At 39.4% G+C, this 27950-nt stretch overlaps 1 protein-coding gene and 1 non-coding gene across 10 annotated transcripts in view; both read right to left on the minus strand.

The window, feature by feature from the left end:
• Eya4 (EYA transcriptional coactivator and phosphatase 4) overlaps positions 1 to 27950 on the minus strand; it is a 256421-nt gene that overhangs the window by 59957 nt on the left and 168514 nt on the right. For 5 of the 9 annotated variants that reach the window (XM_085842685.1, XM_021173760.2, XM_029482164.2 and 2 more), the window contains exons 4-5: positions 10843 to 10967; positions 1320 to 1412 (exon numbers count right to left, since the gene is read on the minus strand). In XM_085842685.1, the coding sequence (XP_085698811.1) occupies positions 1320 to 1412; positions 10843 to 10967 (218 nt within the window). Of the gene's footprint in view, positions 1 to 1319; positions 1415 to 10842; positions 10968 to 27950 lie in introns of those variants that run through there. The other 4 variants (XM_085842686.1, XM_085842687.1, XM_085842688.1 and 1 more) reach the window with 2 other exon arrangements.
• On the minus strand, positions 4785 to 4891 carry LOC115032290 (U6 spliceosomal RNA). Its single transcript, XR_003837930.1, has one exon. It is a non-coding gene; the product is annotated as a U6 spliceosomal RNA (small nuclear RNA).

Consider the following 27950-nt stretch of genomic DNA (forward strand, 5'->3'; position numbering starts at 1 on the left):
TTGAGGACTTTCATATTCTTATTTGTAAAATGGGCTGCAAAGTTCTGAAGTTACAACCTGTGCATTGGCAGCTCATCTTTCAAAAGACGTGCAAATTCTTGAAGCACAGTAGCAGCTGCTTCATAATTTAATACACTCCTCCCCCACCCCAAACGATTTGCCTACATTTACTATGTAGAAAATTAACAATAGTTCTGGTTAGCAAGCACCACAGAGTAGTGAAATATGCTTGTGCCTATTCTTCTCCTATGAGGCAGGAGGCTTACTGAGAGTAATGCTCATTTGCTCCCATGTGTCTTAATGCCAGGCTGGCCCACTAGGATTGAGTTCTGTCCAGAGTACTAGTGTTTATGTGCACATAGGACAACTGCTCCAATTGGTGTGAACGAATAAAGCTGGATCATCTGTCTCCATAAAAAATGAAATATGTTTCATAACACGGCATTAGACTCAAGGCATCCCTCAAGTCTTTCTGCATAAAGCACACCCACATAAAATCCTTGCACATGAGAACATGAATAAACATAAAATATATTAAAGCAGAGCTACAGAACCAAGACTTAACTGCCGTAACACTTTTCTGGGCTTCATGTTTATCTTTGTGATATACACATTCTTTCTTGGGTTTCCCAAATTTTATTCATTAGATAATAAGCCATACAGAATAGTAATTTTAAAAGAGCCTTTAAGACAACTTAATTTGTACTCTTTATACCCAGCTGGGAGTTATCAGGTATTTATATTTGAAAAGGATTGATGTTTAAAGACATACTATTGTTCTCTTTGAAGCACGGGACCACTATCCCAGGCTGGGTTCTAATGTAACCAGCATGTGTTCTCCAGAAACCCATTAACCTGTAATACTTGTCTTTCAGCTGCCTACACAGGAGAACTTTCTTAAACCCAGAGAGGAAACAAGGTTATTTAGAAGGAATCAAATGGATAGTTTTACATCTAGAAGGGTAGACAGAAGGCAGTTTTTAATGTAATTTAAACGGGCAGGTTGAAGGAACAAAGTTAGCTATTATGGACCTAATTATTAAATTGATCAAGCAGTGTATAAAATAATGAAGAGAGCTGGCTCGGCTAATGAGAACATCATGGGATTTTTACCGTGCAGCTGAAGGATTGGCAAAAGGGTTCCAAACATCATTTCAAAACACATGTAATTTTAAGATAATTAGTTCTTCTGGAAGGTGGGTTTCTGGCAGACCTTATAACTGTGAAAACTCTTACAGCTTTGAGCCTGTGCTGCTCTCAAAGAGGAGGATGTGTAGGGACCCCAACGTGGACACAGAGACACGAGCTAAAGGCTTTACCTGACCCAGTAAAAGTGTCAAGCGCTCCATCTCCAGTCGTGGTAGTGGACTCACTGCTGTGCAAGGGCTCTGTTTTGACTGCAAGAAGAGACACTACGCAGAAGAACAAGTACAGGTGAGTTTTACTTCTAATCCACAGTAAAGGCCCTGGCTGCTACTTTTTTTTTTTTTTTTTTGTAGCTATCATGGGCATGCAAGAGAAAACTTGAGAAGTGAACTGAGGAAAGGCTTTGTTAATTTAGCTTCTAAGTGGGCATGCATTTATAGAGGATTGATTCTAAAATCCTCTGGCTGGTCTGGTTCTGAGAGTCTGGCTTTGAAAGGCTGCGAGCCTTCAAACGGGAACCAGTAGCCCTTGGATTTGCATTTTTAGAAAACTCTCTTAAGCACACTTGCACACACTAACAGACAGAAGAGAAGTCAGGGTTCTCACCACTCAACTCAAGGAATCGCAGAGGTATGTACAACTGTAGGTTTTAATCTTTCAAAGAAAATAAAATATGTAGAGAAAATTGCATGAGGGTTCAATGGAGGCATAAGCAAATCCATGAAACCCGAGCCTAGTCTCACCATAGGTGAAAGACAAGACACTCGGTAAATATTCTGATAAAACAAACAAAGCAAAACACCAAAAGAAGTTCTTATAGTGCTGGGTACTTTCTATTTAACAGCATAACCTCTTCTTTCGATGACGTGATGACGTTGATATCAGTACTGAATGAGAGAGGATGTCTACAGCATCACAAGTTTCTCCATAAAATGCCTACCTACGTAATTTTGACAAACTCCTCCCTTGGCACGGAAGCGGGCTGGCACACACTGTCATTATTATCACATGCAATGACACAGCCTCTACTAATTTGGTCACACCATATTTTCCCTTTGTTGACAAAAATCCTACCACATGTATATATCATAGCAGTCAGGAAATAAACTAAGTTATTTTCTACTTGACACATTCCATGTGCCCTGGCTGTTAAGTGGGCTGGTGCAGTTAAGTAACTTAGAAGCAAGCAGACCACTACAGGAGAGAATTTAATACTAGCCGACCATGAGTCAGTGTGGTACAAAAGACTAGTGGGCTCATCCAGCACCCACCAACCAAGCAAGAGAGAAACATGACCCCATTAGAGAAGCGGCTGGCTAATGGGAAGCATGCAGTGATGTTACACCCTTCTGTAGCAAACTCAGCCAACCTCTCATTGAGGTCTAGCTTTAGTATATAAAAGTGAATAATAACATAAATTGGTAGGAGATTCAGACAACTATAAAGATTGAATGCAGGAAGTTAAACACACACACACACACTCACACACAGATACACACACACACAGATACACACATACACACTTAAGAATTACTTAATTTTGGAGAAGGGAAATTTAAGGTTTCTCTCTCTCTTGTTTTTAATAGTAGCAATAATCTGTTTAGTCTAGCCATCTGCATAATAGTGAATAATGGATCTGTAGTTACTACATTCAATAATTTGCCTTCACAATATAACCGATATACCTGATCTGCATTTACCACTGCAAAAACTACTTACTATTACAAAGTTATTTATTATGCATTCAGACATGACTAAGTTTTAGAATATGTACATTCAATAAACTTTGATTGGAATTTTGTTGGATCTTTATACTTGGCATTTATGGTCTGTGTACCAGTGTGAAGTTGTCATATCCAGACAGTAGCTCTGAGTATGACAAAAATGTGATTCCCTTTAGAGTAATTGAAAATACTTCACTATAATAAACAGCTGTAAAATACTGGGATATGCTACCAGACTATGTTATGCGTGTTTCCCTCATGGACTATTGTTTTAAAACACAATGAAAACCAGCATTGTTGATGCATTACCACACACTCCAAATGTGCCTATCACAGTCTAGGCAATCCAGATGAATGGATGTAAGCCATATAAATGACGAATTCGTTTACTCCCACAGCAGTTAGGTGACGCTATTACCATCTTTTCCAAATGACAGACTGAAGCATGAAGCACAAAATTGCTTGCCCTGATCACATTGCTGCTAAGAGCTTGAGTTTGTCACCAGCTGGTGAATTACAGGATCTGCTCTTTACACTGAATTGCCTGCTAATTGGGATTACTTCCTAACTGCATAAAGATAACACAGAGGATGGTGTAGATGGGTGTTTGTGAATCTGTCTCATTCAAAGTCTGCACCTTACTTCTTCTGATACCTGTGACAAAAGCGTAGCCCAAAGACTTCTGGAACATGAGACAAGAGACATCTTAGAGCTTCCAAATTCTAATATGGCTAAGTTCTCATTCAAACAAGTCTATGTCTGTAAACAGTATTGTAACAGAGATTTATTATACCTCTACTAAGATGTTTCCTTGTGAGACAAGGGGGGCAGAGGCGAGCTGAGTTTGTCAAAGCTGGTCTAGAAGCCTGACACGTTGATGGTGATTAGTGCTGTTGCCATGGATACGAACTTCAAGAGTTGATTTAGGCATCACTCAGCATTGGTTTTGATTATAATTTCCTGAATTTGAAAGCTTCAGGCAGTCAAAAGGAGATCGGAGAAGAGAAAAAGAGGTTTGGTCCCATTCATAATTCTGGTGACATCTTTCATTAATTTAAAAAGTCTGTATTCAGGACAAAAGTGGTTTATTTTACTGAGGAAAGCCATCCCCTGGAGAGAATGTGAAGAAATGCAGAAATACTAAGAGGTTCCCAGTGTTCTAACATGAATGGATTTTAAAATGACAAGGTAACAAAACTGATGCTAACATTTGAAGGAAGAATAAGTACGTTAATGTCAAATTCCTTTTTCTTTGCAGGCAAGGGTAGTATAAAGCAGAAACGGGCAATGTCTGTGGTTATATAACACTGTAGAATCTAGCCCACAGGAGCTAAGCAGGGCTAGGCCTGGTTAATTCTTGGATAGCAGAAAAAGGAACAAAATTTACTATCTTTTTCCAACAGGTAAATTATTTTTACATTATATGGTCATTGGTAAATCACTTGCACTCCTAGGAAAGTATTAAGTTATTTTGTTATTATTACTTGAAGAATGGGCAACTTGCTAATAACAACTATTCCAATTTTTCTCAATGGTGGAAAACTCAAAAAGATAAATCAATACTTTTATATCATTAAAATTCTCATAAACATTAGGACAAGGTTATTAGACTACTTCTAATACTATAAGATATGCTAAGTAGCAGAAAATATACATTACACCAAATTACAAGTAATCCTTTGTAATAGACGTCGTCTCCACTGGGCTCCCAAACATGCTTGGTTATGCTCCCACATTTTCTGCCTTGCTTTTGTTTCTGCGTTTTTTTTTTACAGAGAGAATCCTCTTATTTATGTTGAAAAATCATGGGAGTCATGTAGGAAGATGTCACAACAGGAATAAACAGCCCACTTGTATTTCAAAAGGGCGTGTGACAATGGTATTAGCAGAACTCATGAAAATAAAAGCATGCAAAAAAATACAGAATGCTTCACAAATGTGCGTGTCATCCTTGTGCAGGGGCCATGCTAATCTTTTTTGTATCGTTCCAAGTTTAGTATATATGCTGCAGAAGCAAGCACTTGTTTCTGCATTTTTAATGACATATAATAGATATTATTCAGGTACAAAACTGTCTTTTAATGTTATGTCCATGGTGATACTAGAAAATTTTTTATTAACAAAAGAAATCTCTTTTTTCTTACTATTTTTCAAAATATAAAAATCCAAATTCAGTATATATTCACAAAAATATTTTTTAATTTTGTAATGTTAATTTTGTAAACTAGTATATGTCAAGCAAGTGTTGTTATTACCTATTTTTAGGATAGCCTCCAAAATCATTTACATATTAAAAATGGAAGAAAAACCTTGTATAGCAGATAGCTCCAAATTTTCAGCAAAAATCAAATTCCTGCATCAAATACTTTGAATTAAAATCAACAGCCAAACTCAAATGTCCTGGTTTGAAATTTTTGAGGCTTTTTTCTTCTGCATGCTTAAAATAAGAAAGCTACAATACATTTATCTAGAAGTGGGATAGAATAAATCTCATCGCGTCCAGGATCGCTTTGAGATGTAACCCTTGCTAAGCCATTCCTATAGCTGGGTGCTTCGCCTAGAGACAAACAGCAGAACTGCACTTTCCCGTACTTTAGCTTTTTAAAAAATACTTGCCATCTACAGAGCATGTCCAGACCAAGTGTGACACTGTCGGCAGTCATTTATAGCTTCTGAATTCTCAGGTCATTTCTCATGCCTGTTCCCAACTCAGTCTTCAAAGCAAAGTTTATCTTGTCTCTTTAGAGTATCTTTAGAAACTAGGCTTAGCAGCAATATGTGGTAATTTTTTTTTGTGGAGAAATTTATTTTATTTTCAGAACTTAACCTTAGTCTGTGGAAGGCAGGTCAAGTAATTTACAGTTTGTACTTCATTTTCAGAAGTCTGTGCTTAAACTGGTATGTATGTAACGCCACACACTTCCCCCTCAACCTTGGCATACAGCTAATTCTTTCACACAGCATACTTTGGTCCTGTTTTTTCCTCTCCCAACTGCTCCCAAACTCTTGCCACCTTCCTCCCCACTAGCTTCAAGTTCTTTCTCTATCTCTCTCCCTGACTGTTGACAGATTCTGCTAAGAATCTCAACAAGAAATCTATTGAGAAGATCCGGTTTACAACACTACCTGGACGCGAGCATCATTTATGTTTGTCCGGATAATACATCAACTCAAAAATCTTAGGCATGTCTGTCAGTGCCTTCTCTTCCTAGGTGGACACTAAATATTTAATTTTGTGACAGAAATTGATGAGACAGTGGATGATTGTCACCCTACAAGAATATAGCAAGAGCATAGTTATAGAATACCAAGACAGTAGAGTTTAGTAGCAGGAGACTCTCTTCCTAAATAAATAAGGAGAAACAAGTTCACTACCCGTGAGTTATTGTCTAGATGAGAAAAGTTCTAGAAGATTCCTTTATATCTATTTCAAATGTTACGAATACAGCTAATGACAGCGTCCTGTTTTTGGTTTCCCCAATCTTTTTGATCCGGACTTTTCAAGCTCCACGAGGAGTTAAATCATCTCCTGCTCTAGTCGCTCACTTGGCTTGGATACTCCCTGGCTTCCATTGCTATTTTCAAGTCTGTTTCGCTTTGTGCAGTGTTTTGGTGGCTGACTGTTTGGAGCGCTGGGGTTTCTCATTTTCTAGTACATGGAATGGGATATAATTGGGTCTCACTATGACTCAATTAAACAAGAAAATAAGATGTACTTTTTTAACATTGTCCAAAGCCCTCTCATGAGATCTAAGTATTTGTATATGATATGTATATGACTAGGCCAATGCTCATGACAGTATTTCTAAAATCCAAGTCAGAAATTACATGTATCTGGAAGAAGGTTCTCAGATCCCTACAGATTTTTTTTTTGGTCTAAAATACACCAATAGACTTGCTTCATTATGCCAAATATGTTCAATGGCCTGTATTTTTAGGGTCTGGGAATGATTATAAAGCAATGTAAGAACACTTTATGATGTGGAATCTGTATTCCAGTGTTTGAACACAGCCAGCCTCATGTATTTAGGTAGTGTTCTCTGCTGTATTTGTGTACTAACAGCAGAGCTGAAATAATTTCATGTTCATGCGACTCTCATAGCTTCACCATTGACTTATATGTTAAGCCCCGCCCCCTTTTCCCTTTCTCCCTGCCAAGTAGTCTGCGTGTTAGGATTATCTGCATACAGTGCCACACCTTCCTACATTTTACATTTCATCGAGTTTTACAAATGATAAACATTTGAGGTGAAAATGTGGCTTTCAACATAAATCTACAGATAGGTTAATATAGTCGAAACTAAGGTGATGTAACTTCTTAATTCAGTTTAGGAAACATGAGATGCTTAGGTGACATAAGGTAGCAGAGTCTTAAGGTCATGTTTCAATTTACCTAAAAAGCTTATAATTAAAGGCCATTAGATTTTGGCTTTGCTTCTGGTTTTATTGTAATAAATTTATCAAAGGATCTAAATCTAATATTAAAACCAGTATTAAGATAAAGTAAGTACAGCCAAAGAGATGACTGACCAATAAGAAGTGCAGAGAACCTGAGTTCAGCTCCCAGGACCCATATCCCGGGCTCACAAGTACCTGTAAATTCCACTTTAGGGCCACACACAGAGAGATCTAAAACTAATCATGAAAATAAACCGTTTAAAAGTATTTTGTCCTCAATAAGAGAGACCAAACAGGAAACATTTGTGTCATAAAGAACTGCTGAGACATCATTAAAATTTCTCTATCAGTGTCTGAGAACCCATTTCATCAGGGGTTATTACTATTAACACTTAACAATTAGATCAAAGTATTTCTAGCTTACCAATACTACAGGGTTGGTTTCTGTTGTCCAGTTTACACATTTGTAAATTCAGAGAATTTGTAGCGTAAGAAATATTTTCAAACAATGAATGTTTCCTTAAAAAAAAACTATTCTCTAATTATTATGGAATTATCTATTGAAAGAAAACTATAGTGGTATTTATTGCCAATCGATTTATCTACTAACAAAGATGCCTGCAAGGAAGATTAGAATCTTCCTTTCATATTAAGGAGCTAAGATGTGGAAGAACCAGGAACTTGTTTGATGTGACACAGCCAGTCAGTGTATCTGAATGCTATGGGCCAGATCCATTGTGCTTCTGCTGTACACATGCTTGCCCTTACAGACCACCTGAGCATAGGATGATGGGCCAGGAAAATGTGGTCCTGTACACTTAGAAAGATGCTCCTGGGTGAGATGACATGGGCCGAATGAAACACTCAGTGCAGGAGTTCTCCATTGTAACATTACATCACACATTGTAACCATTTTAGAATAAATATCAGTGAGCCATGGATGAATTTTCCATTGTAATTGTTTAAAAAAAACAGCAAAATTAGAATATTTTGTAACACAAGATATTTGTAACACAAAAAAGCATATAAAATTTAAATTTCAGGGTCTATCAGTACAGTTTTGTTGGAACTGGGCACTGTGCCTTTATTTACATACAGGCTAGAGCTACTTTTGCTTCTACACAGTAGAGATGAGCTGTTGGAGGAAACCAAATGACTGACCTACCATCATGGGAGAGCATTTACCATCTGGCTCTTTACCAAAGGGAATCAAGAATAGCTACATTCTGGCAACACTTTTTAAGCATGGAAATGGAAAATATCTACAATTCAAATTATGAAAATATAAATAATAAATATAATACTTTTTATTTGTCATGTATTTTAATTTAATCTGAAATAGAGCAATGTCCAGCCAAACTCTCTATTTTAATGCCTGGGTGTGATCTACGATTTCATTTAAATCCTAAGATGGAAGGCTCTGTAGGCCTGTGTTGGTCTTGTTTTAACTTTCGATTGCATATTAGCATTTATTCTGGGAGAATGTTTACATGTACGGATGAATGCAGTCAACATCAATAGATTGGAACCTTTTAAGAGACTTAATTTATAATTTTATTATTTATTCATTTATTCAGTTAGTTGAGAATGAGTTTTACTATGTGGACTGGACTTAAACTTTTGAGTTTTCTACTAAGCAGCTGGGAATTACAGGCATATTCTACTGTGTCATGCTAATAATCTTATAAGCACAGCTGTCACTACTAGTAATTTTTTAAATGGTGGACTATTGAATGCTAATTCTATTTTAGATTCTTTGGAATATTTCTCAAAGAATATAAGATAGTGAAACCTTGTAGTAGTATTAAGACTATAAACTATGGCCATACGTAGGCAATTGGATAATTGAGTTTCTGTGAATGCTTACTGGCTTAGCCTGCTCTCATTGACATGATTTTGTTGAGCTGAAAGAACAACATACGAAACTGATAATTAGCTATGAGTAAATATAATCCCCAGTGGTGTAGAAGTATGAAAATATAAGAACCTCCCCTCACTGATCTAAGCATATAAGATTAGAGTGATAAATGATAAGAAAACTGCAGCCAGATGTTAAACATGAACAGGTACAAGGCCTGTTTACTTGCCGGTTTTAGCTTATAAGTGTAGAACATAGAAAAGAGGGGCAAACATAGAGCAGACAGCAAACCAGATGTCAAATCCACACACCCAAACACATGCAGTGTACCATCGGCTCTCATACTTGTTGCAGAAGAGGGGGTGTTGCAACTCAGCAGCCAGTCTGCTGTGTTTAAAACAGTCATGTTGTCCCCTGAGAACAGGAACAGTATAAGAGTTCATCATCTGAAGGCATGCTGAGTGTCCTTGGGCAATCCTCAGTGCTGGCACCAGTTTCCGACCTTTCAGCAAGACTCTAACTGTGTGCCTTCTGCGCGTTAGTGCATCAGGTCTGCTTTGGTGCTCGTAACTGTGCGTATGAGTCATGGACTCCCCACTCTTCTTTCAGACAACTTCAATTGTCCAGTCTTATTATCTGTCCTCAGCTCTGACTTTAAAGGTAAATGCTCATGCTCTGGGGATGTTGACTAAATATCCCGAAACACTTGCAGTTCCAAATCCATCCATTCATTAGCTTGAAATTACAGATGCGTGTTTAGAGACAAGTTAACAAGGGAAGTGTTAATCTACAAAGGGTTCGGTGTAACACATTATTAAAGTGCAGGGTAGGTTGCAATGCACACAACTTGACAAGAAAACAATTCAGATTAATTGGGAAGGGGTATATCAGTCTCACAGATACAAGAAAATATGATGTGGCAAATGCTGATATCTGACCATATGAATAGTTTGTTAAGTAAAACAGAGTTTCCATAAACTTGACTTTGGTACCTAGGCTGATGGTGAATAATTTAAAATACAATTTATGTATTGCTTGTTTGTATATGCCATGGTGTCTCTAAGTGTACATATTTTTGCACACTTGGATCATATGTTCTGACAAACTGAATGCATTTCTTAAAAATAATAATGAAGAATATTTAAAATAATAACTTATTGTCATAAGTTGTGGCATTGGTTGTGACCTAATAAAATGAGAAAATGCAATTAATTCTCTTTCGTATAAATGCTATGTGTCATAGTATTTTTTTTTTAAAAATGCAGTAGATATAAATATTTTATTGCATTTTAAATCATTTGCAATAAACACCATTTTAATGAAAAATGTTGGGATAACACTTTTTATTTAAATTTGAAACTAAAACAAAAATATTGAATATGCAAATTAATGCACACACATATATGTGGTGATATCTTTTATCTATAATTTTAAAATTCTGTGGAATATTTATAGGGGAAAATATGAAACGGTAACCTTTTGAAATCTTTTGAAATATTTCTCAGGACTAATATATTCTCTATGTATGCTCATAGCTATAGATAAGGGATTCAACTTTGAAGATAAGTAGAACACTTATAAACTAGCTGGATGTTTCTTGTATGTAACTCTGATCACAGCATCAGTAAGAGGATTGCTATTTATTAACAACCCCTAGTATGAAGCTTGAGGCAAGCCCTTAGAGGTGACTGTGGGCATCTTTGGGATGGCACTTACCTCCTGTCCCATTTGTTGTGACCGAAGTGCTGCTGAGACCAGATTTATCCAGCTTGGAGCTCCCAGGCGTATCACTGCCTCCAACCAAGGCATGGGGACTTGCTAGGTCTTGCATTTCCATAGACCTGTTAGAATAGGAGCAGCAGAGATCAAACTGACATTTCAGCAAACATTTTTAATTTCTCCTTTCAGTCTTTGAGTGTTCATGTATGTCAATGGCAGCACACTGAAAATAGGGGTAGAATCCACTGTGAGACAGCATGACTTGTTCTGCTGTGCAATCCTACATGCGTGTTCATGTAATGATGCCAAGAAAAGGTCAGACTCTGATCATGACTGTCGACTTTGACATGGATGCTGTCTTGAAATAAATCATTCCTGACAGCAGCACAGAGGAACGGGAATGTTTAATTCCCGTGACTCGGCAGCTCCCGTCGCCAGTGAGGAAGTAACCCGTAGCCAGAAGTAAACACAACTCAGAAGCTGGAAAGAACCCAGATGTCCCTCAACAGAGGAATGGATACAGAAATTATGGTACATTTACACAATGGAGTACTACTCAGCTATTAAAAAGAATGAATTTATGAAATTCCTAGCCAAATGGATGGACCTGGAGGGCATCATCTTGAGTGAAGTAACACAATCACAAAAGAACTCACACAATATGTATTCATTGATAAGTGGATATTAGCCCAAAACTTAGGATACCCAAGATATAAGATACAATTTGATAAACGCATGAAACTCAAGAAGAATGAAGACCAAAGTGTGGACACTGTGCACCTTCTTAGAATTGGGAACAAAACACCCAGGGAAGGAGTTACAAAGACAAAGTTCGTAGCTGTGATGAAAGGATGGACCATTTAGAGACTGCTGTATCCAGGGATCCGTCCCATAATCAGCTTCTAAACGCTGACACCATTGCATACAGTAGCAAGATTTTGCTGAAAGGACCCAAATATAGCTGTCTCTTGTGAGACGATGCCGGGGCCTAGCAAACACAGGAGTGGATGTTCACAGTCAGCTATTGGATGTATCACAGGGCTCCCAATGGAGAAGCTAGAGAAAGTACCCAAGGAGCTAAAGGGATCTGCAACCCTATTGTTGGAACAACATGATGTACTAACCAGAACCCTGGAGCTCTTGTCTCTAGCTGCTTATGTATCGAAAGATGGCCTAGTCGGCCATCAATGGAAAGAGAGGCCCATTGGACTTGCAAACTTTATATGCCCCAATATAGGGGAATGCCAGGGCCAAAAGAATGGGAATGGGTGGGTAGGGAAGTGGGGGGCGCTATGGGGGACTTTTGGGATAGTATTGGAAATGTAATTGAGGAAAATATGTAAGAAAAATATATTTAAAAAAAAAAGGAAAAAAAAGGAAAAAAAAAAAAAAAGAAATGGAAAAAAAAAAAAAAAAAACAACCCTGAGACTGACAGTAAGACTTGTAAGTCTTCTAACAGAAAACAATGCTTTCTATCCAAAGAGAGGAGACTTTGACAGGTTTGCTTCTGAGAACAGGAAGGAGTTGATATATCTAATAAACCTGAGATCCTGAAAGGATTGACTTTTTCTGACAAAATTAAAGGAAGAAAGAGGCAACTAACTCTGTGAACATGATTGGAACCTTAGAACATTATTTCACAAAGTCATTCTTTTTGTTGTTGTTGTTGTTGTTGTTTTTTGAGACAGGGTTTCTCTGTGTAGCCCTGGCTGTCCTGGAACTCACTTTGTAGACCACGCTGGCCTTAAACTCAGAAATCCACCTGCCTCTGCCTCCCAAGTACTGGGATTAAAGGCGTGCGCCATCACTGCCTGCCCAAAAGTCATTCTTTTGAAAGACTCCAAAATAAAATAAAAAAAAATCTTAATGCATTATTATCACCAATGATTTATAGGACCTAATAATAACTCTAGGAATAAGCTATTTTTAATTAGACATGGAACATTGCCAAAAGAACTATACTGGCCTACAAGATAAATACTTATAAGATGTTAAATGTAAATCTTATAGAATATGATATCCAACTATAATGAAGTCATTCAAAAAAAACAATGATAATATGATATATAAAACCCCAATTTTTGCTAATGAAATGTTATACTTCTATTTAATCTTCTAATGTAAGTCAAAGAAAAATTTAAAAATAAATGAAAAATGGCATATAGAGCAAAATAATAGCGACAATACATCAATTCAAAGCATGGTATATAGTATATATGGTGGTGGTTAGTGAGAAACATGGAAAGGGGCCTGAAAAATCTATGATGTACATTTTCATCTGAAAAACCAGAAACAGAACAATTAGCAGACACCAGTAGAATGAAACATTAGAGAGAAGAAATAGAAAAATCCACAATCAATACAAATACTTTTTAATTCCAAACAATCACTAGAGACATTGGTGGTATCCAAAGGATGAAAAGACAATAAACAATGTCAATGAACTTAGGTTGGATAAAAGAGGCCACACCTGACTCAGTAGAAATGTAGAAAATCTCCAAATCAGTTACCAAATGAAGAAAATCCCAGGGATGGGGCTGTAAAAAGGGTTGGACAGGACAATGCCTGTGCTGCAAACGTGAGGGACTGTCTTCAAACCCCCAGCACCGTTAGGCAAGCGCTGAGCACGGTGGAGAATGGCAAGTGCTCCCCGGATGCACTGGCCAGGGAGATTGGTGCATGCACTCAAGGCTCAGGAGCAGAGCTTGTCTTAGAAATGGATGGACCATTTAGAGACTGCCGTATCCAGGGATCCATCCCATAATCAGCTTCTAAACGCTGACACCATTGCATACACTAGCAAGATTTTGCTGAAAGGACCCAAATATAGCTGTCTCTTGTGAGACGATGCCGGGGCCTAGCAAACACAGGAGTGGATGTTCACAGTCAGCTATTGGATGTATCACAGGGCTCCCAATGGAGAAGCTAGAGAAAGTACCCAAGGAGCTAAAGGGATCTGCAACCCTATTGTTGGAACAACATGATGTATTAACCAGAACCCCGGAGCTCTTGTCTCTAGCTGCATATGTATCGAAAGATGGCCTAGTCGGCCATCAATGGAAAGAGAGGCCCATTGGACTTGCAAACTTTATATGCCCCAATATAGGGGAATGCCAGGGCCAAAAGAATGGGAATGGGTGGGTAGGGAAGTGGGGGGCGCTATGGGGGACTTTTGGGATATCATTGGAAATGTAATTGAGGAAAATATGTAATAAAAATATTAAAAATTAAAAAAAAAAAGAAATGAGATAAAGAGTCATTGCAAAAGCACCCAGAGTCATCCTAAGGCCTCCACACGTGTGCTCTCTCACATACACACCACCTGCACTGGCATGCACATGAACACACCTCCATGTAAACATGTAAAACACCACATGGGCACATGTCACAAAAATAAAGTATCTTTTTAAAATTGAAGCAAATATGTGAGGGAAAGTAATATAGTGTAAATTCTGTCATCTGGGAGAAGGAAGGATTCTCCTGTCGATGACGAGTCCACTATCCTGATCCAGAACCAGACAAAGGCAGTTTCAAGAAGAACAACATGGACCCACACCTATTACAGACAGTCAAGACACAAGGCTACTATCAAATGGAGAGCAGTGAGCAAAGGAAGCTGGTTTAGAACCAGTGTGGTTTATCCTGGAAGTGCAAGGTAGGCTTAGCAGATGCTTTGATCCAGAGATCAATGGAATGAAAAATATTGACAAATACTGTGACCGTGGTTGCAAAGATGTACTGGATAAAATCTATCATCCATTCATGGTGTACATTCTTGGTAAGCTAGACCAGTGAGTTCTCCTTCATCCATGAAAACATTCCTGAAAACCTCTGCACCTTGCACCACAGTAAATGAGGAAATGCCAAAGTATTTCAGAGCAAGGACCGAGATATGTGCTTTCCCCTTGGGTGCAGCGTTCTACCAGCAGTGTTAAACAGGCAGGAGAAATAAAATATCAACAAGGAGTAAAGACAGAAAGAAAATAGTGTTTAGAAAGGGGGACTCCTCTTTAATTCATACCAATCTCAATTAAGATTTTTGTTTCTGTAAAAATCTTGTAAAATCCACTGGGTGATTTTTCCAAAGATAAACATGCAAGGACTTTCTCAGTAGTAAATAAAACCAAAAAGTGTTTCCATCCTCAATAAGCCCATAGTTTAAACACTGAACTATCAAGATGGTGATGTGTCAAGGGAGATGGAAGTTGGGCTGTTCACTGTACAACTATGGTTCAACTCAGCCCAAGAAGATTCTTGCCTGAAGTGATCAGATACCTTGCCTTAGCTGCCATGTAATAGAAAGGGCTTGTGTTTGGGGAAAAACTGACAAAAGAAAACAAACACTGTGCTTTAGAGTTCATTGAGTTTTCTTATATAATATTCAAGAAACTGTAAATATTCTGAGGAATCAGGGAAACCTGACTCCTGATGAAGAGGACGCACATTAGTGAGAAGCAGGCCTATGTATGACCTTGGCTTTAGAATCAGCAGGAAAGACCTGGCTGGGCCTTGTCTTAGTTAGGGTTTTATTGCTGCAATGAAAAACCATGACCAAAAAGCAAGGTGGGCAGGAAAGAGTTTATTTGGCTTACATTTCCAGATCACAATCCATCATTAGAGGAAGTCAAGACAGGAACTCAAACAGGGTAGGGACCTTGAGACAGGAGCTGATGTAGAGACCACAGAGGGTGCTGCTTACAGGCTTGCTCACCATGGCTTGCTCAGCCTGCTGTCTTACAAAACTCAGGGCCATCAGCCCAGGGATGGCCCCACCCACAATGGGATGGACCCTCCTGCACTGATCACTACTTAAGAAAATGTCCTATGGCTGGATCTCATGGAGGCATTTCCTCTACTGAGGCTCTTTGCATGGTGATGACTCTAGTTTGTGTCAGGATGACACACAAAACCCAACCAGTACAATGTTGATCTTCTGTGCAACTGTACTGACAGAAAACAAGTAGAAATGAATTCCTGGACTTTCCCTTAATTAGAGATAAAAATCTAAATAGAGGTGTACACTGTGCAGGCAAACATTCGTGTTTATGTGGTCAATGACATGAGGAACAGTAAAGGGGGTTGAAATGGAGTGGGGGATCCTCGCACTGACAGCCTGACGATCTCTGCTTCAGACTTCTCAAATACCTTAACAGGCTCTCAGCACAAGCAAAGACTTTTTGACACAAGAGGGCAGAGTCTCTGCCTTGGACTTTAAGGTTTAGAATATTAGCAGCCCACCGATGGGACAGACTGTAGTGTAAGCTTAAAGAGTCAGGAAAAATATCTCTGAAATTGCTAGCTAGATTTTGATTGGTTCAAATAAAGGACCCCGAGGGAGGCTTCTAGTCAGTGGTATTACTGAAGTCCCAAAGTAGTGTGGGGGCTCTGAGCCAATTTGGATCATGTACAAGATGTGTAAGCCAGGAAAACCAGTCAGGAATGAAAGAACATAGCATACACCACAAAAAAAAAAAAAAAAAAAAAAGGCAAAGAAGCGAAACGTGTTGCTTCTGCAAACCAACCAAAACTTAGCCTATGAAGTGAATAGAGCCCTGGTGTGTTGCAGTCCGGACCACAGGAAATGAGAAGGCAGCTATCTGGAGTTTTACAGTGCAGCTCCCAGGGCGTATTTATTTTACTGGATTTAAACCTCCTCCAATTAAAGGAGTCTTTAGTGAACAGAACTATGTCATCATTCCCGTGACTGCTGAAGTATCTTCCTGTAGTCTCTCTCTTGTGTCTGCTCTGGAATGCCTGCAATGGTCTAACTTCAGGGACTTTGAAAGTTCAATGTAATAGAATTGTTTTCAAAAATTACAAATGTCAATATAAACACGCATTTGCCTCATCTAACACTGCTCATACACATTACATGTCAAGGCATCCTTCCTTCCCTCCTAGGGTGTCTCTTTCAACTCCCTTTTCAGGAGCCTTGAATCATCAGGCTTTCAAACATTAGAATCTGTCTGGGCAATTTAAATAAGTGAACTTAATCTTAGCCTGATGTGGTCATTGAGAAGAAGAAATGAGAGAATCCCAAGATGCAGGAACTAGCTTCTTGATTCTTTTTTAGAGTTTTTGTTTATAGCCCAGGTGAAATTTGATTTGAATAGTCCAAAGTGTCCTCTTCAAACCCAAGGGAGGGTAAACCTTAAATTTGTGTACTGCAGAATCTATTCCAACTCAGACACTATGATTCACCCTTTGTAGATCCTGGTAATGACTCATGGCCCTGTTTATTTATAGAGTCCCTCCATCAGCTGTTCAGGACCCAAGAAATGCAAGTCTCCTAGACTTTACAACCCTGTCACATGAGCTTTCTTTCTCTGTATGAAATAGACATTACAGAATAAGGTTCTAGGTTCCCAATTCACAGTGCCTACCGAGAGAAACTGCAGTATGACCTCTAGATGGATGCATATGAACATATGGGTTTATTATTCGCTTTGCTGATAATGTTGCTTAGTATAAGATATAATCATAAATTCTCCCTAGCTGGGAAATATAAGTGACATAGAAGATTCTTTTTATCTGACTGGAGTGGAAGGCTCCAGAAGAACAGAAACCTGTCTCTGTTGTGCGCTCTGCCCCATCCCGCAACTATTATGATGACATGAAGTATCTAGCCATGATAACATGTGCATAGTAACATAGCAATAGAAAAGAACGATTAGATCGGATGACCTGAGATACTTGAGGTCAGATTTAGTGTAGTTTAGTGACCTGTTTGGCTATTTCTGTTCTAAGCACAGTCCTAGGAACAGAAGGAACTTTTGGCTTCTAATAAAAAGATGGGGTTAGTTCTATGATGTAAATGTGTGTTGAATTTTCATGTATATATGTCTGTTTTTGAATGCATAATTCATATACATGCATGCATACATACATTTGTACACACACATACATAAAAAACTTGAGATTTCTCCAAAATGTGTATGGATGTGTGTGTTAGAAAAAGAGATGGGGGTAGAGAGGGGAAGAGAGAAAAAGGGAGGAATGGAAGAAGAGTTAGAGATAACATGCTTCTACATGCTAATAAAGCAACTTGGTCAGCTCATGTCAGGACTGGCTCTCATAATCTGACACAGCCCACACCTAGGAAAACATCAGTAACAGAAGCAGGTCACACCTTAAGCCAACACATTTCTGAATAGGGTCTGGATGTTCTTGCCACAGTTATGGCCCTGAGACAGGCTCCAAGACATGACACATCTCCGTCACTTAGTGCCTGTGTTCTAGTGGACAGGCTGCCCCAGGGGAGGCCTTCACAAGCTCATTTCTCCAAACATGGTGAGAACTGAGTGATCTGTGCTAATGAGGAGCCACAGGAGGAAGCCCTCATGATCTTTACTGAGAAATAGGCTTCTGTGCACACTGTGGAGAGCTACACTAGTTTCCAGCACATTGACAACAACCCCCAAGGCCAATATGAACGCTCACAGTGTGGGGCTCATTTACAGAGAAATCTCAGTCCCTGGAGCCAAAACAGATAAATGCAGGAAAGAAAAGTGATACCTTTTAGGGCTCACAACTAAACATCTTTCTCACACTTGAAACCTGGAAATCTCTCTCTCTCTCTCTCTCTCTCTCTCTCTCTCTCTCTCTCTCTCTCTCTCGCTCTCGCTCTCTGTCTCTCTCTCTCTCACCTTTGACTCCAACAAATTATTCAGATAAAACATGAGTCCTCCAATTCCACCTCTAAGAACCATGAGCAAATACTTTAAAGCAATGGGAGCGTGTCTAAATCTGGGTTTTCAAAAGAGTCCCTTCATTGGAAAACAAAGAAAAGAACAAAACTCCCCCCGGATCCTTCAAGCATTATTCGTATGGAGCAGGAGTCAAATTTCTATAAGATCGGTTACAAACCGTGGTTAATGAAGCAGGAAATTATTTTCCACTAGCAAGTTGTGGGGTGAAGCCAGAAGGCCACAATCAAAACATTCAATGCCATCAATTATACTGAGGAATACATCAACTCTTTCTCTACTGAGACTCTCTGCCAGGAGTCCAGACGTTATGTGGGATAAACATTTTTTTTTTTGTATTAGAGTGTTTTAACAAAGAAGAACAAAGCATCAGTGTAATGAACAAAATGAATATAGTTACCTATTAAACTAATTTAATTTCTGATTATGATGGCACAAACTATGATCTTCAACAAAAAATATCATAATTTGTTTCACGCTGAGTGTTGGGTTAAAATTAGGCACTGTTAACTCTAAACTGAGCATTAAACATCACCTCTGTTATTTACCAATCATGGGATCTTAGGGTCAAATCTGAAGTTGATAAGTAGATCAAATATATTTCACGTGGGGATTAAACATGCACCGGAGATAAATAAGCCTCCCCTCAGTGGCAAATTTAGTTTAGTGGAGTATCTATTTAATAAGTGTTTCCACTTAGTAAAAATCACTCCTTCAGTGTTGACAGCACACACCTGCTCTGTCTGAAAACATGCTAAGGAAAACCATTCTCTTAATAAGAAGCCCATTTCATCTCCGGAAAACTTACAGCATCAGAAAAACTTGTATTTGTAGTTTTCTCTAAACTTCCATTCTAGAAGAAAACAGCCTCTTTGACAGAAGTCAAACTAAAGCTTCCGTCCCGAAATAGCCTTTTTAAAATCAGGAAGTCAGGCTCACATGACATTCCCCTGTCCCCTTGGGCACCTCTCCCCTTCTCTCAGTGTTCTCAGGCCATGGCAAGCTTCTTCAGCTATCGGGGTAATCTGTAGGTGGATAGTTTATATAGATGCACAGTTAAAATCCCCAGAATGGCAAAGTCTTGGTGCCTTTCCCTCCAGCCTGTCATTTGGAGTCTGCCTGAGTAGTTCTTTAACTGGACAGTCTCAGCTTTGGCTGGAACTGGGCCATGGAAACCCCCACACCGGTGTCCACGTGGATGCTGCAGAACTCTCTAAGACATTGCTACCTGTGTGTTTGACATTTGGCACCTAAATGGACAGCTTTAATGCCTTCCTCCAAAAGCCATGGCGTGGGATTGAACTGTCTGTCTTGCTAACCCCCAATCCTGTACCCCATTGTCCTCTTCTTTAGTGCTATACCCCATGACCTTATTCACTGTGTCATCCATCTCCCAGTATAAAGGAGATGAGTGAGCCAGCTTCAGGACAAGTCTTGAAGGCAGCAAGTCTGCTACCAGATTTATTCCTTTCGAGAGAAGGCACTGAAGTAACTTAAGTTCTGGCCCTCAGTCCATGTTGTAATGTTGTAGCTTTTTCCCTTTAAAAGGTCTGTAGTGTGCACATGTACACACACACACACACACACACAGTTAAACTATATTAGAATGCTTGCCTTCACTCTCCTTTTCTGGCACTGCCAGCATTTGGCATACTTTCTCCTTAGGGGACTTAGGCTTCAGTGTCCTGATCATTGTTCTCTATTGATTTAAACTTAACCAATAAGAATTCATAAGAAATACAGTGGTAGACAATGTATTGTGTCATATTGTGTCACTGACAATGTAAGAAGAGGAAATTTTCACAAGGACCCACTTGTCCCTAGATGAATAGCTACAGGAGCTCAATGCCTGAAGAGAGAAAGAATCGATTTTCTTCAGGAACAAGCTCTCTCAAGGTTATCCAAGCCCAGGTGGTCAGTTCTAAACACACGTATATGCTAGCAACCCTATATGGACTCGATAAGTCACATACATAACACATACACACACACACACACACACACACACACACACACACCAATAATAATTACAAAGAGGTCTTGAAGTTCAGAGTCGGAGGGTAAAATGAAAAGGTGGAGTTATGTGAATACAATAGTTGAACATAAAATTCTCAAAACCCTAACATTTTAAATAAGAAAGAAACAATAATGAAGTTTTCTTAAATAAAGCTGATGATAAAGGATGCATGAGGAAGGCATCCCATTGATACACACTGGGAGACGAGAACATGAGTTTAAGTCATGACCACTACCTTGAAAAAGTTAATGGGTGTGTGCATAGAAATAACTTCTCAGGTTTACAAGGCTTACTGAATAACACAGAGCCTCCCTCTCCCTTACACAGGCATTCTCTGCTCCTGCCCTCCCTTCTCCAAGACATTTTGTATCTTTATGAGGTTACTCAACCCATTCACGTTGAGAGTTAGGGAGTTAGCAGCTGCCACAGGGAGTCGGAACATGAAATGTGATGAGAAGGCCCTGTGATAAGTGTTTGACCTTAGCACACAAAAATAAATCCTCTTAGCAGAAGATGGAAACACAGCAACATCCGACTCAGAGAGTTATGTTTTCTTTAATGTAATTGCAGGTGCCTTCCATTCTGCTAAAAGCAGTGGTGGAGTTTGCATACATCTTCACAGAACAGCAGTGCCAGATGATGTCAGGAAATGTCCCCGCCCTCATTGCCCCTTTCTTAGGACACTGTAACAGGATAGTCTCCATGGGAAAAAAAAAGTCAACAAGCCATCTCAGCAATAGGACCCCGTGGCCCATTTCTCATCTGGCGTAATAGTTCGCAGAGCAGATCCAACACAATGCAGCGCCCTTGAAATCGGCAGTAGCTCAGCACTGTGGTCAGTGCCAAAGAGCAAGATGAGAAATGGGGTTGGTATAAATATTCAATTGGGGAGTTATGGCCAATCTCCTTGCGTTGTGTGTTTGGTGCAACTCAACACTGCTCCACCTGGTCCCTCCTGGCTCCCTCATGTCTACCAGGGGCTGGCAGCTGGAAGGCAGGCTGAGCCTGGAGACCTTTTAATTTGCTGTATGATCACACAGGCAGGCAGAAGGGGAGATAATGCATATGCTGGGATTCCATACAGAGCTGTCTTTTTCTAGGTGGGAGGTACCACAGCCTGAAGAGAACTCAATGCTTCCCTTTGTTAAGATCAGTTAGGGAATGATTGGACATTTGCAAACACTGGATGTGGAATGAAAAATGCTATGATCCTTCTTCAAGATGGAGGGCTTGACAAAGAAAATAATAATAAGGAAACTAAATGACTAAGTTCATTTATATGTAACCTTGTAGCCCCGGCTCAGGAGTTGGGACTTGAACTCTCAGAGTCTCTGAGGACAACCTGGAACTTTCTGATTGCCTACCTTCCAATTAATAATTTCCAATTCTTTTCCAGAACATGATGACATTGTAACTTCTCCATGGATAATACAAATGGCAGCTTCTAAAATCTGAAATAGGCGTGTAAAACGTGGCGTGAGAGAAACCTTGTGTCGAGGTCTCAGGGGTCTCTGCACCCAAACAACTTTTTAATAGTGTAGACATTCAGTTGAGTCATCTCAGAGCTTCTGAAAGCTTGACATCAAGGCACCTATCATGTGAGTCCTGGCAATAGCAGGCCACCTTGACAGTCACTTTAGGGGCATGGAGCTCAACAATCTGCAGAAACTTGCCAGCGACGTTGTATCCAACTACCAAGTGGAGTTACCCAACTAAGATGAGAAATGGTCAGGCAATGTGCACAAAAAGTATTTCTACCCAAAGAGCGGGGCTACTTATGAACCCAAATTATCTATTTATTATTACAAACCCTCTTCAATTGATAATGGGTTGATGTTCTAGTACATTCATTGGACATTTTTTTAAAAAAGACTTAGGGTCAAAAGCGCACTGAACACATATAATTCATGACCATCTTAGCCCAAATTAGCTTACTTTAAGTAAGCTAAGGGTAGTTCTAGAGCCTGTGGGGAGTCATGGTCAGGAGACACAGACCTTATCTCAACTGTCGCACATCTCCTGTAATTCATGGATTATTATGTGGAAAATGAAGCTGGATGCACATGCTTTGACACCATTAGGAAGTCAAGGAGACATTCCCAGTTAAACCATTATAAATCGGGACCATCTATTTTTAAATTGTATGGCATTTCTTCTGAACTTTCCATCTTCCTTGTCTTGTCTCCATGCTTAGCCAGCTTTAGATTAAACAGGATGTTTGTTTAACAGCAATGCTTTAACTTTATCTTCCAGGGTCACACTTACATTAGAGGAAGCCATTTTCCTGTGGTAATTCTGGCACTGACTATTCATCTAAACCAGGCCTTCTTTCCTTCCTTAGAATTAAGTCTTTCTGTTTCTCCTACAGCCATTCCCAGATTCCTAGCTCCTGACTCACAACACCACACCTGATGCTTATTCTTTAACTTTGTTTTCTAAGTGATTCCCCACTTCCCAGAGTTCCAAGTGCCCTCTATGCCCACGATATACTTGCTCTTACCCAAACCTTCCCAATACATCTCCAGAATAAACCAGATACACTTTTTACTTTTTCCTGAAGCATGGTTTCCCCAGCTAACCTCTATTATGCTTAGATCTCATTTGTTCCGACATTTCTTTCTCTGCCATCTTTACTTAAAACAGCAATCTACCACAGTATAGCTGCCAACCATCTCCTTACACCATTTTATTCTTCTTTATGGCAACTATCTCCCTGACGTATTTTATATTTGTTAATTCTCTCTTTGATCCCTCTCCCCTGGAATGTACACTCCATGGGTACAAGGCGATTTTCTTTATTGGTGTATCTCTAAAAGCTTGAATTGGGCTTGGTGCTAAATGAACAAATGCTGGATGAACAAATAATAATTCCAGAAATATCATTATAACTACTTAGCTAGACCTGATTATTTCATCCTATCAGACTGCCCCATAATTGCTAGGTTTTAAAGATGACTTATTTTTATTTTATGAACACAAATGTTTTGCCTGGATTGCATGTATGTGCACCTGTATGCAGTACCCAAGGAGGAGAGAGCAGGGAGCTGTGTCCCCTCAATCTGAAGTTACACAAGGTTGTATGCTTATTGAGTGTGATAGAAACCTCGACTGGGTTCTTTGCAAAAGCCCCAACAAGTTTTCTTAGCTGCTAAGCCATTTCTCCAGTCCCAATATTAAAACGTTTCTGTAGGTGCTGGAGAGATGACTCAGTGTTTAAGAGTACTTGGTGTTCTTGTAGAGGATCTGCCTTCTAACCTCAGCAACCACATCGGGTGGTTCCCAACTCCCTATAACTCGCTCCAAAGGATCCAGTCCCTTCCTTCATCTGACTTCTATTGGTACCTGCATGCATGTCCATGTCCATGTACACATGAGCGCATGTGCACGTGCGAGCGTGTACACACACACACACACACACACACACACACACACACACAGTGTTGACTTTCTGAAATAAAAACTAGCCCCCTGCCCTTTCTCCCCTCCAACTATTAGGGGATGTGGAGCTTGAGAAGGTGACAGATTTCAATGCAACTACCTACTGGTATAGTCTTCATCACAACCCAATTAAAATTTTTGCAATAGAATCCATAAAGGGGTTCCAGGGTTGTTGCTTCCTAACTACTGATCAGATGTGAGATGTTGTTTGGGTTTCTCCTGTTCCCTTAATTCTTTCTCTGACTTCACTTTGTCATCTGCCAGTTTCAGTGGCTTCTCAGACTGCACCCTCCCATGTTTACCTAATCCTTAGGGGAGAGCTTCGTTGGCTTGTTACACACTCATCCAATTTCCATTCCTTCAAGATTACCTGAAGAATCTCTCACTACCAACGACCAATGCGTCTATGAAATTAATCCAGAATCAGTTCTAGAAAACGCAAACCTCATTGTTCTTCCAAGTCAGTGGTTGTTTCAGGAATCCTCATCAGGTGACTCAGTCCATGTCATTGGAGGCTAAGGGGTACGCTGGAGAGGGGTGGGGTCATCTTCATTCTTAGGCAAGACCTTTCTGTCTCCAACTGTCTCTTGTCTAGATGGGAATAAGGAACTCATGGCCTCCATTTCTACTTCCAGTCAGTCATCATTGTTATGAGGGGAGGAAGAGACGCAAGGCTGATGGAAACTGGGGAGGGTGGGGCAGAAGGAGACAAAGGAGACTGTTTCTGTGATGAGATCACCATGTTCCTGGGTCAGCTATTGAGGCAGCCTCACCTCTGGAATTCTGGATATGTGAGCAACATGTAACAATCACTCACTGTTCGAAGTTGGGGGAAGTCAGCGTCTCCATTACTTGCACTTGAAAACATTTAAAGGGATACCGCTGTTCTTCCTTAGTTTCTTGACGTCAGGTTTGGCCATTGATTTCCAGGCTTCTTTGGGGACATTCCAGTTACCTTGATCTTTTTATGTCCTTACCTGGCAGACTAAGTCATTCATTTCGTCTCATTCAAAGCAAGCACCCCTTTGGGGAAATTATACATGTACTTATGTTATCATATTTGCTTATGTATTGCTTTTGTTATTTGCTTTTGAACCAATTTCAAGTCTTTTATCGGTCCTCTTTTCTGAACACTAATCCAAACCTTCCATTCCTCCAATTTTATACTGGTCACTTTCTGGGATTTTTCTGATCCATACATTTACAGCTAAACTTATTATCAGCTTCCTGTGTGTGTGTGTGTGTGTCTCCATCTCTCTGTCTCTGTCTCTCTCACATACACTCATTTATATTTTAATGCCTTACTAGATTGAACATGCAAATTCAATTTTCCTCAGCTTGTCTATACCATTACTGATTTTGCCTAAATAAATTCTAAAGTATCCATTCCTTTTGTCCTAATCACAGTCTATATCAATTCTTACTAATTATTTATATTAACCATTTTAGGATGTGACATAATCACACATAGTTTTAGCTAGACACTTTTCCCCAAGTGCACATCTCTAATGGATGCTGTCACTGCATCCTGATGAAACAGCAAACTCTGCTCGCACTTTGTTCTCTTGTCTTCTCTGTACCTCATCCCTCTACAGAATCATGGGATTTTCTTTCCTCAAACTCAGCCACAAACTATGTCACCTCTTCCTTAAATTACTCCCCTGCACAGTGTTAAACAGAGAGCCACTCTATTGTTCCAAATCAAATATCTAATGAGCAGTTTCTACATTTCTATCAAAGACTTTAGCAGAGCATTGGGGGAGGTTTGACCAACAGGTGCAAAGCTAAGAAATATAAAAAAGTGACATGCATTTCAAAATGCTACTTTATGTGAATGGATATGTTGCTTGCATGTATATTTGTGCAGAGAGTATGTCACATTCCGTAGAACTAGTTACAGATGACTATGAGCTTCTGGGAATTAAATCTGGGTCTTCTGGAAGAGACCACCTGAACCACCTGTCTATAATACTCATAGTAGAGCTATTGAGATACTTTTAAACTATATTAATAAATAAAAGTTGTGTAAAATGTGTTTGTTTAATTGTCACTGTTGAGTACGGAAGGTGTTCTTAAAGTCAGAGTTAATGAATTAATTCAGGTTTGTTGAGACAATGTCTCATTCTGTATGCCTGGCTTGCCTTGAATTCAACACAACCCTCCTGGTTCAGCTTCAGGGGTGCCAACATTACAGAAGTAAGAAACTATGCTTGATTTAAGCTCAGAAATGTTACATTTAAAATAAATGGATATATTAGTCTCTTGATCTCACGATTCTACTTGAAAACATATGTCAAAACTCAGATATTTTCTCATATCCTTTTATGCTACAACATTTTCCTCTGAAGAAATATGGATTGCTTGTTTTTCTACTGTTTTGTAGATAAGTTCATGCCTTTATTAATTTCTTTATCAAATATCTGAGTATGTAGGCCCTTGGACTTTTTTGTCAATAAGACTGACAAATATGTATGCTTTATGAGGCTTGTGTTTTAGTGTGGGGTATGGGGAGAAAATTGGGCTTACTTCCATCACAATTGCTACTGGCATTGGATATTTTTTACCATGTGTTACCTTATTATTCATATATATGAATGTTGGTGGTGCACTTCAAACCTTTGTGCTATTGATGAAGCCATACCCAAACACCCCTGGGAGATGTGGCTCTGGTGTTTATACAACTTTAGCGAGGCATAATTAATAGCAGAATTCAGTCAGATAGGGGAAAGAGGACCAGGTACTCAGACGAGTGAAATCTAACAATTGATCTCACAGAAGTCCAGATAGAAGAGTGCAGAGTAGAGGAGACTTGGCAGAGCATTGGGGGAGGGTTGACCAACAGGTGCAATGCTGTTGCTTGATGAGAGAAATAAGTTGTGGAGTCCCCGGGCCCAGCAGGGTAAATATCACTAACAATGACACATTACATAGCTACAGATTTTAAAAGGCAGGTGATAGAATATGATAGGGGAGAGATGTAATGAATGTGAGACTCTATAAGAGGCTAATCTTGATAATCTGTGTTAGTGCTGTTTTGAAAACGCAGACAACATTGACATAAGATGTTGGAACGTGGTGCAACAGTTCAAGCAGGAAGCTAAGTGGTTTTTAACTAGTGTGATGACAGAATTAAAAATAAGTGGAAGGCATTAGCCATATTTTGACTAGAGGACTGTGACTCAGTCTTTAAACCACCTATAAGTCATTTCTATATACTGAGCACCATGCTTTGAGTTATGTGAACATAAAGCTTATTATGCACCTATTAAGGAATGATAACCTTGTTGTCACTGGATTCAAGGGAAAAAACCCTGGCCTCTATGCTTTCTGTGGCCACAGACATCAAAGAAGGTGCTTAGAAGAGTGTTAAGCCAGGGCAGTGAGCAGTCACTCTAGCAGAGAGGAGAAGCAGCTGATTTGAGTGAGTCAACATAGGTGCACCAGCAATGTGGCGCTCAAACAGTTCTAAGCTTTTTTCTGGTCACAGAGAGTTTTAGATGAAAAGATAAGTGCCTTCAAAGACAAGGAGGTATATAAAGGATAATTTTTTTTGTGGTTCCAGTAAGCTTAAGTACTTCTGCATCACAGAATTTGGGCCCATCTTCTGTTTAGTAACAAGATCAATGAGTTCAGCTTGGTATGAGTTGAGAGGCATAGGCATGCGCCATCTTGGACTCTTCACTGATTGTGTTAAATACACCTAGTAAGACTCATGCTAAACAATTTTAAGTGCAGCAAATGAGAGCTGAATGCAGCCAAGCATGGTGCTTGAAACAGAATACTGGAACATATGCTGAGCACTTGTAGGGTGAACATAGGCAAACTGGAGTCAAGAAATGAGACAAGAGCTTGCTGGGGCATTGCAGAAGATAAGGCTAAAGTCTAGAAGAAAGCAGAGACAGAGGACTGGGAGCTATGTAGTACGCTGCATGACCAACTTGAG

Source organism: Mus caroli, unplaced genomic scaffold (genome assembly GCF_978045245.1).
Source record: "Mus caroli unplaced genomic scaffold, Mus_caroli_1 scaffold_9, whole genome shotgun sequence".
Taxonomy (NCBI): Eukaryota; Metazoa; Chordata; class Mammalia; order Rodentia; family Muridae; genus Mus; species Mus caroli.